The 17617-nt window shown below is 44.2% G+C and overlaps 1 protein-coding gene across 13 annotated transcripts in view; it reads left to right on the forward strand.

The window, feature by feature from the left end:
* Positions 1-17617, forward strand: part of GRM7 (glutamate metabotropic receptor 7) — a 270139-nt gene that overhangs the window by 237667 nt on the left and 14855 nt on the right. For 3 of the 13 annotated variants that reach the window (XR_014571461.1, XM_083795482.1, XM_083795483.1), the window contains one exon: positions 4827-4919. The exons of 5 other annotated variants lie outside the window; for them this stretch is intronic. Coding sequence is in view for 5 of the 8 variants with exons in the window: in XM_083795482.1 (XP_083651608.1) it covers positions 4827-4897 (71 nt within the window). In the remaining 3 variants the exon portion in view is untranslated. 5 more of the 13 variants (XM_083795481.1, XM_083795485.1, XM_083795478.1 and 2 more) reach the window with 5 other exon arrangements.

Raw genomic sequence — 17617 nt, forward strand, 5'->3', positions numbered from 1 at the left:
TTAAAGATTTCTGATGACTCAATTTTTTTCAATTCTCTCTTCCCTCCTCACTTTTTGGAGTTGTGCCAGTTGGCAGCAACTCCTCGCGCAGGGTGTGGTAGCTGTGAGGGACTCCTCCTCCTTCCCCTCCTTGTGAGTGGCAGAGCAGCAGCATCCTCGAGTATCTGCAGCATCCTTCAGCCTGGGGCACGCTCAGCCCCGGCAGGTGCAGTTTCCAGGACGGAGGGACAGGTGCCAAGCTCACCCGTAACCCTGCTAACCTGAGCTACCATTATGTTTTCTGCAAAGTTTCTTTGCAGAAAGTCTCACCATCCCAGAAGTTCCTATTTAGGGATTTTATCCGGTCCTGTAAAAGTGAATGCAAATCTTGTCATTGATTTAAGAGGATAATAGATCGAAAAGATGCTTCCAATTTCCTTAATGCACATAGCATGGTATAGTGTAGCACAAAATTACATACTGAGGCCATCAAATTTGATTTGCATTTGAATCTGGAGGGAGCTGAGGAAGGAGACAGCTGCACAACTTTGTAGCATATTGGAAAGGTTTAGGCATGTCTGCAGTTTTTATGAAAAACAGATCTGAATGTGGAGAAATGCCCTCTCCTTGCCCATGATCCGTTCATCCATTTGCTGCTGAAATCCCTGCCACTTCTTGTCTATTAAACTGCTGTCTGAATATCTGCCTCAAAGCAGAAACTCTGCTGTCAAAGCAAAGTGGGAACAGCTAGCAAATTATTGACACAGCACTTTTCCTCCCTTTATTCACCCCTAGAGTGTGTTTCTGTGATGTCTTATCATACAGGTATACAAAGCATATTCTATCTGGAAAAACAGAATTCGTCTTCAGAAACTGTGAACTATCTTATGGTGCTGGCAGAAGCAGGAGACAGCGAGGAAATGTTTCTAACAAATTAAGGACCGTCCCATGCCTCCTCTGAACAGAACCTCACCGCAGGAGGAAAGAGATTTACTTCCTGCCTTAGGGTATTAGCCAGCGGGAGAGCTGCAGAGCCCTCTGCTACGTCAAATGTCTGCTAGGCCCCCAGTACGAAACCCTTCCTCTCTCTGTCCCTGGTTCTTCTCCATGCCGTGGTGCTGGGGCTGAGCCCTCCCGTGTGCAACCAGGGCAGCTCCTCGCGGTGCCCGGGGAGGCTCGCGGCCAGAGGGAGGAGAAGGAAAGGGGAAGAGAAAGGGGTATTGCTAAACTGCATTTCACTAACTCCTGGTCTGGTCAATTGAGACGGAGTTAGCTTTTCCTTCAGAAAAATTAAAATAAAAATTTTCATTTAAGGACATAAACCAGAAGAAGAGGAAAAAAAGTTATGATGATGAAATGTTCGATGCAGAAATAGAAGTGTTGCCCTGTGGGAACTGATTTTTGGTAGTTTCATATTCTTGGTTTTCCCTTCTGATTTCTTTTGCCCGTTCTGCATCTTATTTGCAGTTTCCAGGCTTCTGAGAATACTTTCCTCCCCTCCTCCCAAAACAGTCAGATTTTTCCCTGGGAAGGAGATGTTTTTATTAAAAGGAAATAGTGCTCAGTTAAAAGCCCATATTTATTACAAAACAACGTTTTCTCACCCAGGGACTATATGCCAGAATGCTCTTTTAAGAGGCAGTAAAAGCAGGAAGGGGCAGATTCCCCCGCTTGCCGTGGTGTGCAAGTTTCTGCCTTAAGGATCCAGCCTTCAGTCCTGGTTTTGTTAACGCTGATGTAAAGCTGGTGTAAAGTCCACTGGGAGGGAAGCCGTCACAGCTTCGAAATTGATGTACGTGCCTGGAAAGTGATTTCTGTGAGCTCTTTGGCTTACATGGAAGACTCTGAAGTGTACCCATTTGTTAAACTTAGCCAGCCAGGAAACGTGCAACCCTATTAATTTAAATGTCTTTCTCCAAATACCGAGCTTTTTAATATTTAAGGTTTGCAAAACAAACAAACAAACAAATGTATTTTTGGCATCTTTTTGAAATTGGTATTGACGCCCTTGCCATTAAGAGGAGGCGGGGAGCTGGGCCAGCCGCAGCAGGAGCCCCGTTGGCCATGGCCTGCACGGGGCTGGGCACGCTCTGGCTGCCGGCCCTGCGACAGGCTCCTTGGAATCTCTTAGGCTGAAAGTTAATTAATTGAGCGCAGTTAAGCAAGGAGTCTGAGACTCACCAGCACAGCGGAAACAAACTTAGCCGCAGATCTGGCTTAGCTACCACGTGTTCTCTTGGAAGCATAAAAGGGCAGTTGGGTTTTTCAGTTTGATTTTCTGTTGTATTTCCTGGTGATGCTGCTGTTCGTGGCTTGCTCAGGTGCTGGAGACTGGAGTTGCCACTTCTATTGAAAATACACAAATATTTCATATCTTCTAAGAGCAGATTAACAATGAGCTATCAGCATGGGATTCATGTACCTCCAAACATTGGGGAATTTGGTGACTAAGCCTAAATTTCTAGCCTGTCCTACTTATATGGCCTATAAACAGAGTGAAAAAGCAAAATGTGGATGGTTCTACAGAAAAACAGCCTTGCACAAAACCTAATTTTTTTTAGTATTAGCTTGAAAAGACCTCCTAATGAATGGAAGATCTGCACGTAAACTTGGACAGCCTGTCAATTACCTGAGGCTTCAAGAGCCGGTGAGCCCCAGCAGCAGGGCTGAGCTCAGGGTAGAAGCAGGGCATGCAAGCCTCAGCTGGCGGGCAGGGGTCCGAGCTGGGCAAAAAGGTGCTGAGCACTCAAGGAGAGGTGGGCTCAAGCACTGAGGTTGCAGAATGAGTATAAAAGAAGAAACTGTACTAATGTGGGAGGAAACCCATTTGAAATGCAGTGACCTTACATCCTGCCCACCAGGAGCAGGGACTCGCGGTGCTGCAGCTTTTGCTTTAGAATGCCTTAAAAGTGAGAAATTTCACAAGCTGAGCTCCCCGGCCCTGACCTGGGAGGGCTTCCATGCTGAATCGGATATATTAAGGCCAAGCTTCTCAATCTATAGCTGTGCTCCTTGTGACAACTCTCTTAATCATTCCAGCTTGCCATCTGGCATGTGCATGCTTTTACTCATTCAACATCTTTTTTCTGCTAATACATGTCTGCATCTGAAATGTTTTGCGGCAGATTAAGATGAACAGAGTTTGGTGCGCAGCAGCTTCTGCTCGTGTAACAAGTTCGTTCTGCTCTTGTGTGCCCTTGCTCAAATTTCTCAGTGTTTGGGAAGATGCTTCTCATCAAGCCTGAAGTTGAACCGATAGCAAGCGCTTCTGCTGGGCTGTGTTTGTTTCTGCTGCAAGAACAGGGTCAGAGCCCAAGAAAACATTTGAACCTCCAACCCATTCTTAACTTATATTGAGATTTACATGTAATTACTCCTTCTCCTTAGCAACTTGCTTTAATTCGTGGCTTTCCCAAACACAGCAACAGGGAAATCAGCATCGCTGTTGTTTGGTAATGAGGTGGTTGTGCTTCTTGTGGGCTGGACCAGCAGACCTTCCTGGGCAGGCATTTGTTTTATGGGCATTTCCCTCTTTAAGCACTGGTGAGAAGGGAACACAGTGCCCAGAGCTGCCTGGATGATGGACATTCAAGTGGCTCTTCTGGGCAGCTGCTCGCCCGCAGGAATTGAGGTGGGCTTGGCAGTGTGGGGAGGGTTGGTCTCCCACCACCCCCGTTATCAGTCTCACGTGGCTGTGGTCAGGCTCACCCTCATATTTTGCTCTTCTCAGAGCCGATAAAGCTCTGAGATCAAGACAAGCGTTGCAGCAGTGCCCATTAGTAGTGAACATGGTAGTGAACAGGAGACGTGCAGCATCTCTGGCCAAGACTGAGGGCATCAAAGTGACAAACAGCTGGAAAGGAAGGGCTCCTTGAGGGAGGACATTCAAGGAGTTTAGCTGAGATCTGTTGAGAAGTATCAAAGGATTGGTGTCCCCATGTACTTGCCAGAAAGGTTAGGGTCTGATTAGCTGTAAGGGTCTGATTTTAAGTAGCATTGTAAGTCTGTGGGCTTTTAAGTTAGCAGGTGCTTTGAGGGCTCAATACCTATGCAGGCATCTTCAAGATGATTTTTTTTTCTCCTTTCCTTAGCATTGCATAGAAATTACTTGGCAGATGATTCTATTTTCAGGCGTGGAGTGCAATCCCTGCCCATTTTCCTAAACAGAAGAGGAATCGTTTGCAAGTTTCCATTTTAAAACCATGCTTTCCTGAGTGCTGCAAGCTCCTCTCTCTCTGACCAGCATGACAACAAGAACAGTGCATGTCAGTTCTCATTTTTCTCCATGTGTTGGGAATGGACATTGACTTCATCATCAGTGAGCTGTGAATAGTGTATATGGGCTGCAGAAACCTCTGCAGATGTATGGGCACTGCTATGCAAATAGTCCCGTGCTGTGCTTGTGTATTCATTTGCGTTGATCCTCAACAACACTGACATGGCATTGCCTGTTCCATCCTTCCAAGAGACAAAACTGAAATGGTTGTTGGTGATGCTGAGGAACCCAAGAGCGAGTGCGTGGACAAGGGAGGACTGGGGAGTGTTAAATTGAAACCAAAATGCTCCAGAGTTTGTTAAGGGGAGAGGAAAAAAAAATCAACCAGACCTGCCCTTTTGTGGGCGGCTGCTCCCATGTTCAGAGGTACCTGAACTTCTGTGACCTGGTTCATTTATTTCCAGCCCAGAGCTAATTTTGTGTATTGGCGTCTCTCAGCTTTCCACTATCGCTGCTCTAATCCAATCTCTTCAGTCAGATTAATATCTTGGCCTCGGTGACAGGGCAAAATTTGAAGAGTTTGTTGTGAACAGACGCATTATACATACCAATGTATTTACTTTTCCTGTAGACTGCATACCACCAGTAAGAAAGAGTGTTCAAAAGTCTGTTACTTGGTACACTCTTCCACCTACTGTATAGCTTTTGCCTGCTTTCCAAAAAGGTAAGGAAAAAATCCAGCTTCTTATTATTTTATTCTCAAATAATTATTATCATTATAATATACATGAGTAAATGAGGAATGTGCATTAGTGCAGCTGTGTCAAAACAAGGATCTGTCTTAAAAATTGTTCACACATCCATTATCCAAAGCTCCCATATGAAGGGCCTGCTTTGGAAAGTGAAAGCCCAGGACTTGGGCGATTTTAACCCCTGTGCTGCAGGGAAATGAGCCTGGCGGTCCTCTGCATCCCCTCGGTGGAGGTGGATTCCAGTGAAGCCTTTGGAGATGTAGGTATTTGATAACAATTTAAAAAGGAACAAACAAATCATCAAAATTTAATTATGGCAATCAGATCTAACAGCTAACAAAATGCTTTCTGAGTCACTTCTAGCTGCCTTACCAGCAGGGTTGCCTGGCAGCGTAAAAATAACATGCAAATGTGTAAGCAGTCTTCTTTACTCTAAAATTATAAATTGCTCAAAAAAAGTTTGCAAACTATTTTTCCTTTTTTTTATTATTTATTTTTTTTTCCCTGTGGCTGATCCCAGTGACCACTTCTGAATAACAACCAGTGAACAATTTTTGAGTGCTGGCTTTTTCTAAGTGTTGTGACTGCCTACGTGATGATCGTGTGAGCTAATTTTGTATTTGTGACTTCATCAGCCAAGAATTACTGTTTTTCTAGTGAAATTAGGGGAATGACAAAGCGTTAGATATTGAAGATAAATAACTAACAGCCATTAACAAGTTCTTATATCTGCAGTTGTGTCTGCTCATCCAGCTTTGCTACTGCTTTGAGGCTTTGGCCAGGTATAAAGGGCACTGGCCTGGATACTGTGGTACTGTGCACTTGGGGCTAGAGGAAATTGCTGTATACAGCCTTCCAAACCTTGTTTAGCTGATCCCTAATAGGTGGGAACTTGTACCAGCAAAGGTAGGAATGTAGCTAGAATTGAGTCTCTGAGTCGCAGGGAAAAAATCCCAACCACTAATATCTTTAGCTGGTGTAATTTGCCACAGCTCCAGTTTCAATTCAGCTTGAGTTCTTGTGAAGTGTTCAAATTGCTTTTTATTGTATTTGAATCATGCCTGTTATTCTAACTTGCACAGCTCAGGCAGAAAGCCTTATTTAAGGTGTGAAGCTCTTTATGAGCATCAGAACGACCTGACTTACCCAGGGGCTGAAGTCAGAAAGGTTGACAGGGACTGGTGTTGAGGGAAATATAACAAAGTAGTTGGAGAGGAGAAGGGGCCACTCAAAGTATTATTGCAAATGTAATGTGAAAGAGTAAAGAGCGACTACATGAAGATGAAATTGCTAAGGGAAGGAGATCAGTAGAATAAGTGGGCTATATAAGAGATCGCACATCTTGGGAGAAATCACTTTTTTTTTCTATAAAATTTAAAAAAAAGGTTTAAAATGTAAAGCACTAGGAGCTAACATGTTTCTAAAAATAAATATAACGTTGCTGTACAACATAAGGAACTGGTATCTGCAAAGGCACACAAATAAGTTTGTTATCCATGTCCTATAAAAAGCAATTGGCTATTCAGATTCTTTGCCCAAATTTTAAAATCTTCCTGATGCAAAACTACGAAAAATACAACAGTTGAGGATGACTTGGGCTTGTGATGGTTTTGCCCACTCTGGAGCTCTTCTGCATCAGGTGTAGCTCTCCATTCCTCACCCGTGAGCGCCTCTTCTCCCACTGGGATGATTGCTGTAGCCCTGCTCGCTATGTTTTGTTTTGTTCTTCCAGGAATGCAAAACAGAAAAACAGCAAGAAACTATACACTGTATTAAAAGCAAAGCAATGATATCAGGAAAATATCAACTTAGTTGTAAATTGACATTTCTTTTTCTAGTAACATATTTGTGTGTAGGTACGAGCACAGTGCTTAAACTGCTGCTCGACTATATCAATTTCTGCTACGTGATGCATGGACATGTGTACTTACAATGCTTTTAAACTGTTTCCTGTGAGTGACAAATAGGGATTCTTTACTGTTGAGGCTGATGAAAATACAAGGCTTGAAAAACTCTACGTAGTATCTGGGTCAGGGAAAAAAATTGTCCATCACCTGAATAAGGCGAAGAAACATCAAATGCTTTTGCAGAACTACAGTCACGTTTTGTACCACAGAAATATCTGCAGCACTCTTCTCCTGACCCATCTCCAAGCATTGTGCTTGCAGGTCAGGAGGAAGAGGCAGGCCGGTGACGGCATTGCCTGCGATACCTGGAGGACCTGGGTTCACCCCTCCGGCTCGCAGAGCGCCGTGCTCCTGCAGCCTTGCCCGGTGCTTATCCCGGCACAGAGGTGCCCACAGCGGGCAGATGGATCGCATCGGCCTGGCAGGACAGGACAGCTCCTCTTCTCTGCTGCTTTCTGGGCGGGATGTGCAAGGACCGTGCTAGTTCAGGGGCTGCAGGCCTCCGCGCTCACAGCTCCGGGAGTTCCCCTATGTGGTGCAAATGCTGCGTGGTGCGTTGGGGTTCATTTGGGCATAAGAAGGAAAAGGAAAACCATGGCTCTCGTTTTTTCCTCTGGGGAGGACCAGAGCAGTGCCCATGGGTCTCGGTGCTCTGAAGTCTGCCATTGCATTTATAAAAGCAGTCAAAGAGAGACTGACTGGAGAGCACCCCCTGCTTTGGGGTCGGATTGTTGTTACTGGGCACTGTTACTCTGGTTGCTGTTTGCAACGAGATCGTACTGATAGTGCTTCAGCACCTCGAGCCATCTTAGCCGGGACATCGGTGTGACTCTGCAGCCCCACCAGCTCCCTTTCCTCCTTTGTCTGTCTGCTCCCGCAGCTTCTCCTCAGCCGGGCTGGGTGCTGACCATCTGTACCCCGCGTGAGCCCCCCCTGCATGGGGCCACCCGCTCCGGCCGGCAGCACCTTGGGGACCTGGCAGCTCTCTGAAGCTTCGTGTCCGAACCGCAGGATGCTCTGTAGCTTGTCCCGCCTCAAAGTATGAGATACAGAATCATTATTTTCTAGATTGAGACGTCATTTTCATTTTAAATCCTGCTGGTTTCAGCCCGAAAAATAGTGTTCTGTGTTTAACCTCACTTGAAAGATTTTCTATTTAGCGGAGACCGCTAAGAAATGAGAATATGCAGCAAAAATTGATAAGCAAAAGACTTTGACAGGTCTTCACTGCATCTATTTTTATTCTGGAATAGCTTACTGAAAAATAAACATTTATCATGAATTTCTTCTAACAACAACACGCTCCTCTCCTAAGTGTGGCACAGATGCTTCCAAAAACCCTGTGTGCCTCCCCCTGCACCCCCACGGCTGGCCACCGAGGTGCCACTGCCGGGGGGCAACTGGGCTGCAAAACGCTGCCTGGGGAAACGATTTCAAATGATAGGGAGGGGCTCAGGTGTAAAATGTGTGAACAAATTAACTTCCTTAATTAGCAAGTTTTTCAGGTAAAATTGGCTTTCTGTAGCCCACCTGCTGAGAAGGCTCAGTCCTTGAAGAGCACAGGCTTCCCCCGTTTCCTCTGGTTTGGGGTGAGGTGGATGCTCTGAGCTATTGCAACATGGAGGGGGTTACAGGTTGGCCCCTCTGCTTAAGCTTGTCTTTGCAAGTTTGAGCATGGCTCCTTTCCCACCCCTCCGCCCCAGTCTGCACTTGCACATTCAGTTTGCATTATAATTTTTAGCAGTTTCTCAAGCTCTCAGTATCCATTTGAATTGATGTTTTCCTTCAGGTTTTATATATCTATGGCAGCGTCCCGCTGCCCAGCAGCCAAACCGTGCCGGGAATTATTCTCTCCCCAACCATCTCACGAGTGATGCGATTTTGCAGTCACTCTCCTCAGCAGTGCAAGGTTAGACTCTTCTCATGATGTTTCAAGTTTCAAAGGGTACCCATCACAGTGAATATTTCTTAAGCCATCACAGCACTTTGTAATGGCTGAGAGCTGTATGTGTTATTTAAAGGTTTCATTTAAAACCTCTCAGAAATAAATCTGGTGCAACTGTTGCTTGAAGGAGACCTGAAGGTAGGTCAGGGAAAGACACGTTTTGTCTTTTTGACTTCAAGCATAGCTGGACTCAAGTTACTGAGGAGATTTATTTTAATTGGTATTATCATATGGCCAGGATATTTTGCTGGAGAAGCTGTGCATGCCCATAAGGAGCTAGCGGATGCCACGAGACGCCGGGGAGCTGGCAGCCTCCAGGCGCGGCATGGAGCCTGTGCCAGGCCCCCGCCGGTCTGAACACGCGAGGGGTGGGCTGCTCTCCTCTGACGTCTGAGGATAGCTGGTTCTGGTAATGCACATTAATACATCCACATAGGTGCATGCTTCCGAGTTAATTATATTGCAGACTGTCTCACACCTTTCATGACTTTTATGATACAAGACTTGTAAACAGGCAAGGAAATGTCAGACTGTTCCCATTTGAAAAAAAATGGAATTCTTTATGTACTTAAATGATCACCTTATAGTGTAAGGTTTGAACAGTGCTAGTTAAAATACATTATTCATGACTGTAGGTGCATTGGTTATTAAAAGTTAGGTAGCTAGGTATGTGTCTTTGAGACGAAAATGAGAATTAATTAGTTTGTTAGTATTCGTCTTCTGTTCTATTTTTTCTCTTTGTCTTTTTCTGTGATCTTTTTTCCTAGAAAATTTGGAAGAAGAGTGAGCTGTAAATTTTGCACATATATTGTTATACCTAAAGGACAGACCTGCTGTCACTTTTTTGCCTAATAAACTCTTAATAGTGCTGAGTTATCCCTTTGACTAATTTATCAGTCCTTACATCCTCTCAGGGAGAATTTGTCAAATTCATAAATTGTAATATCAGTGAGAAGACAGACTTTTGGCTCTCGTGCCTTCCATATATTTATAATGAATCTCCTTCTCCCGAGTAGGGTAAATATCACTTTGGCAGGACTACCTTGATGCTGCTCTCATATGGTAGCTTGCTGTAGTCTCTTGCATGTGCTCACATCCTTCTCTGTGTTAATGAGATGTCTCAAAGAAAGGGATAGAGGATAACGAAATAAGACTTGACATTCACAGCTTAATTTCACTAAAATCACTGGAATTGCCCCAGACTAGGACATTGCAATATTTTGGGGTCCTATTTCTTTCCTCCCCTACCCAAGCAATGGGAAGCATTGCAAGTGCATTTTGCAGTTTTCAGGATGTGCACCCTTCTAACAGTTATTTCTACTACAATTATAACAAAGGTTCCCCCAAAAGCAGCCATGATTTGTATCCTCAGGTGCAAAACCCGACTAGATGTAAGGAATCTTCCAAGCCCAATGAAGACTTACTAGCACAGGTGCACTACGTTGTCTGGCTACTGCAGAGGAAAGTGGGGGTAGTTTAACTGGAAGTAGCTGGGGAAGAGATTTTAGGAGAGAACAGCTAAGTGTATGCCAGGCTTTGCACTCTGCTGTGGCTTCTGAGATAGTAAGGAAACTAAATTTGAGAATTTCCAGTTTGGAATCTTTGCAGACTTTCTTGATCTCATTTGTAATTCGTGATTTTTGAGTGCTATAAATCTGTGTTGCAGACATTTTAATTTGTGGTTATTACAATCAGTTATTGTTACTATCAGCAGTTATATACACGAGCAGCCTTCACCGTCTGACACTGCCAGTCTATTTCCGAGGGAACGCACCTTCTGTTGGCCCTGAGCGCTCCCCATCTTGCTTTAATGCCTCCGCTAATTGGCCTCAGTGCGGTTCAAATATCCAGGCTTGATATGCAGAGAGGCCTGAAAGGAAAGGCCTTCAGTGAATGCTTGAGAAGCAATATTCTGGGAAAGAAAATATTTCTAATGGACTGTGAAGTGCAACGGTTGAGCTTAAATTTGATGCTCGGTGGCCATTCTCTGGTGTAATTCAGTTACCTTCAGCTCAATGATGCCAGTGAGGGATTTCTTCGCTCACAGACATTGTTATGCTCAGCTCTGGCCAATGGCAGCCAATAACACATTCCCGGAGATATCCGTTTTATCCTCCTGTTTGTCAAGGCAAGATATTTTCCTCTCTTTATTCTCCTTAAAAAATTCTGTGCTGAATTCAAACATCCATGAAGCAGCCCTGCCTCTGTTCCTGTGAAATGGTTTGCAGCCATCAGCACCACGGCAGCTGTCACAGACTGCGGGGAGTGAAGGACAGTGATATGAATTATTTTGAGGACATCTAACATCTGGTTTGGAAGTGAGTGACTTACATTTGTGATGAAATCTATACAGATGATAAGGTTAGGTGCAAAACCTGTATTAAATGAGTGACTTAAATTGTTTTCCCCTCAGGTATAAGAGGAGGTCTATTCATAGCTGTCGCTGAAGTAACAGGACTGAACATATGTGGTAGTGAAGTTCAGTCAACAAAAGTCCCCACAAGCCTATCTGATGTGAGCAGCACGCTTTCTCATATTCCCTGTGGAAAAAAAGAACGCTGACCACACTTACAGTCCTTAGGGGTTGTTTTTTTGGTTTATGTTGCAAGGAATCAGTCACTTTGATTTAGTGTCAGATTTTCTGTACTGCTTCACACCATGTCATCCACGATGGAGGCACTGCTCATGCTTTGGGTCTGAGATGGCCACGGATGCTTGTATTAGTTATAAATATTTGTGAATACAAAATATATATCCAATAATATAACCAAGCACCCGCCCATCAGTTTATCCATGTTTATGTGATAGCTGCCGTTCCTCTGGTCAAGGAACTGCCATCGCAGGCACTTCATTTGCCTCCGTAATACAAAGATAATGTTATCCAAGCAGGTTCCTGCGTGCAGCTGTGCATCTTTGGTGATTTTACTCAAGCCTTCAATATATTTTGTTATCCTTGTGAAGAAGAAACAAATACAAAATTTCAGTGTAGCGCTTGGAAATGATAGTGCTGATGAACTGAAGGAGCACATGAGTACAAAGAGTGTGAGATACAGCTGAGCATTCATTTGTCACTGACACAAAACAGTGCTGTAAAATAGATATTATTTTGTGCAGATAGCAAACAGAGAATATATTTGTGCAGCAGGGGCCTGGTTGTGTTTGTGTTTTGTGGTGGACCAGTAAGCAGAACAAATCAAAAAGCACATAAGGAATCTTTCTCAGTGTTTCTCTCTTATTGCAAATATACACCAATTTCAGATCCAGCATCTCTGGAATATACCACTGTTTTTTGCTCTTTATTAGCTTCAGGAAAGGAAATGTGTGCATCTCTTTCCAGCGGTGCATGTTGATACATCAAAGAAGAGAACATCCTTTTATTCCTGCAAATAGGTATTTTGAGTTCAGGGTGAGTTTGTTGGTTTGGAACTCTTTGTCTGACAGTGAAGGAAAAATAAATAAATAAATAAATAAATAAGCAAGTTTTCGCTTTCCAGCCATAGTACAAAAAAAGGAAGAGTACTAGGTTAATGTCTAAACACATGTAAATGCCCGTGAAACACAACTGAGACAAAAAACAGAAAAGAAAGGGGCTCCAGTCCTGGGGTCTGCTGTTCTGCTCAGTTACTGCTCGGTACCTCGGGGCACTGAGGCTTACCTGGGGGAAGTCTGGCACTGTGTCAAGTGAAACGCCTGTTCTTGTGGTTCACTGGAAAATAGGGGGAAAAAAATAGTTGCCGTAGTTACACCACTTGTCATGATGCTTATCATGTCTGTGGAATAGAGCTGTATATTAAATCTATGCTCTTACTAATATCAGCTGTTAAACATTTTCAAGATATTTGAAATCAAGACTTTCTGAAAAAAAAAAAAAAGTTGATTGCAGCGAAAAGGTGCTGTTTAACCATGCAGCTCAAAACATAATTTTGTTAGACACTCGGTATTACAGAATTATACAGCATGAATAAATTTTCCAGTGAATTTAGCTTCTTTGCACTTCATGAACATTCTTGATTTTTCTGTTAAGATGTTTGTTACTTGCAGCTCCTAGCCGAAGAGTTGGAGCAGGCAAAATTGCAAAACTGGAGAAAAGGAGGGCAGTTCCTTCCAGCTGGGGAAGCGCACCCCGTCAGTGCCATGGCTGTGCCTTTGCTTGGTGCTGAGCTAATTCCAGCTTCCCACGTGGGAGGGATGAAGGCGGCGATCACTGCGCACATGCACGGAGCCTCTTTCCAGTGCAAGCATCTCCTGAACACCTAGGTAGACCAACAGACGCACACACACACGTGTACTCTGTGAAAGCATTCAAAGGCCATGCATCTTTTTAATGCCGAGAGACCCTTAGTTTAACATGGTATTATTTGTCTGTTTTGAGCTGGTGTGCCAAATCCTAAAGCATTAGGGGAATACTGTCTAAAATGTCTTTTTTACATGTGTACCAATGTCTAGTAGTAAGAGCGTCCCTATTGATCTTTCTTGACCCTTGAGCAGTCACCCCTGCCTTTTGGACTTTCTCCTGTAAGTTTCATCTCCTTTGGGGAAGCAGGGCAGTGCCACCCTCCTGGCGCTGGCTCTTGCCAGAAATGGCCCACAGCCCTTGTACTGCACGTTCCCATTTGTACAGCCTTCATCGTGCCTGTAGCATTACGGGCGGGAGCTCCGTAAGCCTCCTCTCTGTTCCCAAATCCAGTTACCCACCGGTTGCTGATGTGCTCGTTCAGTCTCTTCGGTAGCTGTGCTTCCTTGGAAGAGCAAATGGAGCAATAAGTGTGATACTTAGTGCTGTTTCAAATAAAACTGTGACCTGTTCCTCTAATGCAGCGAGGTTATATTCAGTGTAACCTTGTCATTCATGGCCTGGGATAGTTTCAGCTTAAGAATCTTCAGCGCCATGTCATTTTTCTCCCCGCTGCCAGGTTTTGCTGTCACACACATCGGGTGCAGGGTTACGTTTGCTCGGGAGTGTGAGTGATGGCACTGGTGGACAGTTCGGTGACGGGGAGAGCGACTCCAGCCAAAATCCAAATTCTGCAAAACTTTTCTCTCCAGGTGTCATCTCATTTTCATTTTTCCATTTAAAAAAGAAAAAAAATAGTATGCATTTCTAGGTTTTGAGAAATGTGAATCGGGATTTGACTCTGTGAGTGCCGCAGCTGCTCAGTGGAGATGGACTGCTTTGAGTGAGCCCAGGTCCCGGTGAGCTCTCTGGTTTGGGCACTACAGAAGGGAACGCCCGCTGTGCTGAGGGAGCTGCTTGGAGGAGAACGCACTGGTAGGAAAACCTGGCAAAGCCAAATAATGAATTGTTTGTAAGTCATTAAGAGATTAAATGGAAAACACCTTTGATTATGTATGAAACCCATTACTGAATATGGGATTCTTGTTCAATTCTATATTCCTGTTGTTTGGCAGCTGCATTCTGTTTTTCTTGATTTTTGTTATGTATAATGAATAAGTACAAAAATATTTTCAATTCTTTGATCACTGAATGGATAAACTAGCTAGACATGTAGAGCTGTATTTACTGGATGTGGGTGTACGAAAGCAAATGATTATTTGCGTAGTCACTTTTATAACAATGTCTTTGTTCGTATACCTGCTTGGGTCAAAAAATGGGGATTTCTATGGAGAGGTGCTGGGGTGTTGCCAAGACAGGGGCTGACTGAAGAGGAGCGCTGTTGAAGCAAGTATCAGAAATGCTCTTTCTGGGCAGGAGGACGTGGTCCTCAGCAGCTGGAGCGAGGGGAATAATTCCTGCGGGGATTCCAGGAGGAGTGATGGAGAGGGCAAAGCTTCGCTTCTGCCCAGGGTCGGGGGGGGGAGGCTGCAGGGCCCACGGGCGCTGTGCACAGGGCAGGGGGCGGCAGCAGCAGAGAAGGGCACGGGGACAGGGTGCATTTAGGAGCCAGGTAGGGCAAAGTCAAGCAGAAGGAGGTAGGGAGGAATCGTTTCTTACAGCACTGACTTCAGGCCTCCTTCGGGATGTTTTAGAGGATCACTCAGGTCATAGCTCTAATTATTTTTCATGCAAACTGTTTTCACACTTGGCTTTAACAGCTCTCAGCAGAGCCTGGCTTTCCAGGTAAGATAACCAAAGTACTATTAATTACTTTGTTTTAAGCAGGTGAAAATAATTTGCTACCATTTGTTATCTTTCCAGTCAACAATATTCAAACTGAAGCATTTTACATGGAGTTTAAATTGGTATGTTTGCCGTACTGTCGGTTCCAATTAAGGAGTAATATGAATTGGTTTTGTTTCTTCCTTGCCACAACCTCACAAAGATTTGGAAACACGTTTCCTAAGCTGCTGTGCTCTTTTCTAGCTGTGTGCCGGGGCTGTGGCACTGCTGCCAGTAGTGAACTGCTGCAGACGTGGGCGGTGTGCTGCCCCAGGAATCAGCTCGCTGCTGGCTCCCTGTTGCCCTATCTGTGCGGATCGGGGGGTTCTGCTCCCTCACCTGATCCCTTTGCTGCATCTCCCACCTAAGTGCATAAATGCTCCAGCGAGCCATGACTGTTCTTCCTGCGAGGTCTTCTTTAAGCCTCTCTGCAATCTTTCATTTGCTGGAAGCCCCGATAAGGCTTTCTGCTGTTTGTTCTTTGATCCCAGTGCCCGGTGCGGCAGGCACTTTCAGACCTCACCTAACCCAGAAGTTTTTATCTGCAAAGCAGAACCGGTGGGAGATAGGAGACAGATGCCGCCACACACACTTAGGATTGATGTTCTTCAGCGGTACAATACTTTGTTGATTTTGGCTTTCATTTAGGAGGATAAAACTAATCCTCTTCTATTGCAATCTTATTACCTGACTCAAAATCGCAGTCTTACAGGCATCTTTCAGGCAAAAACACGATGCTTTTGCAGGCCATAAATGTTCTGTCTGCTTCTGTTCTTTGAGGCAAAGTCATGTTTTCCTGTAATGGCTCAGATGGGAAAATTAACATTGACAGCAGCCTCTGAATCTGTCTCTGAAGGCACCTACCTCCGTAATATCTTGCAAAGTAGTCAAAGGTGTGGCTGATAAAAATTATCTCTTAGCACAGTCCTGAGGAGACGGAAAGCAGTGTCTGTCACTGCAGGTAGTTTAGATCATCTTTCTAGCTTAACAGAAGGAGTTTATTGACTCTGACAGTTATCAGCATAAACAGTTCAGAAGCAGAGAAATAAATGATGTGCTTTTGTGTGTGTTTCCAGAGAACTATACCTTCCATTGGTAAATATTCATAAATTATGATATTATCTTGCCGTTGCAAAGGGGGAACATGTATCCCATATCTCATTTATGGCCTATTTTTAGAACTGATTTGGTAACATACCTTTATAATATTCTTCAGAGGAGTAAATTTCCCCTGACTCTCAGTTTTGCCTTTACCATATGCATGTCTCCCACGGGAGGCCATGGTGTTTCGGTAGCGTTCTTCAGTGATGTGTGTTGACCAGGAATGGCATCTGGCCCCTTAGATGCTGGTGATGGTTTGGCTGCTGGCAGGGGAAAAGGGCCATGGGTTGCATGTCTGGATGCAGAAAAGCACAAGAAACACAAAAGCGCTCCCCGTGTCCAAGTGGAAAAATGATACAGAAACACTGTCGGAAGCCAATAACTTTGCCCAGTAATTTTATACTGTACTGTAAACTTTTACTGCAAGCAATCCCGACTCTGCTGAGATCAGCAGGTGCTTTGCCCTCCACTCACGCAGGAGCAGGGTTCCAGCTGCAGAGTGCCGAGCCACGCTGGTCCGCAGAGTTGGAGCCTGGGAGAGGAGATCACCACTAAGCTGTTTTAAACACGGACGGTGTGTGTTTTGTGCTACATTCTGCAGGATTGCTTCCTTACTTGTCTTTACAATGTCAGCTTACGTTTGCTGTCCACAGGGCAAAGTTAGAGAAGCGTAATGGTAACCCCGTGTCATTAGGCAAAGCCATGTACACCTGTATTTCCTTCCCCTTGTGCTAGAGAAGTGTGGGGCGTGAGAGAGGTTTCATCATAGATCTAGTGCACTGCATGAAAACGTGCCCAACTTTCACATAAGCAATCCATTCTTTTCTTTTGTTCAGGAGGAGAGTGCCGAGTGCAATGGTGCATACTGACTTTGTCGACTAATCTTTACATCTTTTTGTGGGTTTTAAGGTGGTCAGTATGAAAAGCATCCCATCTTTTCTGGGATTCACTGTGGTAAAGCCTGCTTCACTGAAATTAATGAGTATTATTCTACTGAATAGAAGAAAGGAAATGAAGTCAGAATTTCCCAGCTCTGTACTGTGAGGCAAGCATCTGTCTAATACAATTGCTTTCTCTGCATTGGCTGAGCTTAGAGTTTTCTCATCCCTATCCAGAAAAAATTAAACAGTCCATTGGTCTCAATCTAATACATCTGCAGAACAACAAAGCAAACATTTTATCTACTCAAACCCTAACAAACTATCTTAAGCTATAAAAATGTCACGTAGTTGCCACTTTGACCTGAGATGATTTTCTATCACTGTGCCATTATCTCACCCAAGAACTGCGTTTATTATTCTTTCTTTCGGATACATTCTCAGTTCTCACAAAAAGTGCATCGTAAAAAAAATGATGAATTAAAATCCTACGCCTCTGGTAGCAGCTACTACTTGAAATCCTTATAAGCTAAAATGGACTTTTGTTTAAAGAAAAGCCCTCTTCAAATCCCAATGTGCTCTGGGGAACTGGCAAGGTCACACTTTTACTTCCTAGTAAATCCTTCTGGGAACTTCAAAACAATCCTAGTTAAAAGAATCCATTATACTGGATATTTGTAATTGTTACTTATGGCCCTGGCACTACTCGGCATGATATTTT

The sequence above is a fragment of the Anser anser genome (assembly GCF_964211835.1).
Source record: "Anser anser genome assembly, chromosome: 12".
NCBI lineage: Eukaryota > Metazoa > Chordata > Aves > Anseriformes > Anatidae > Anser > Anser anser.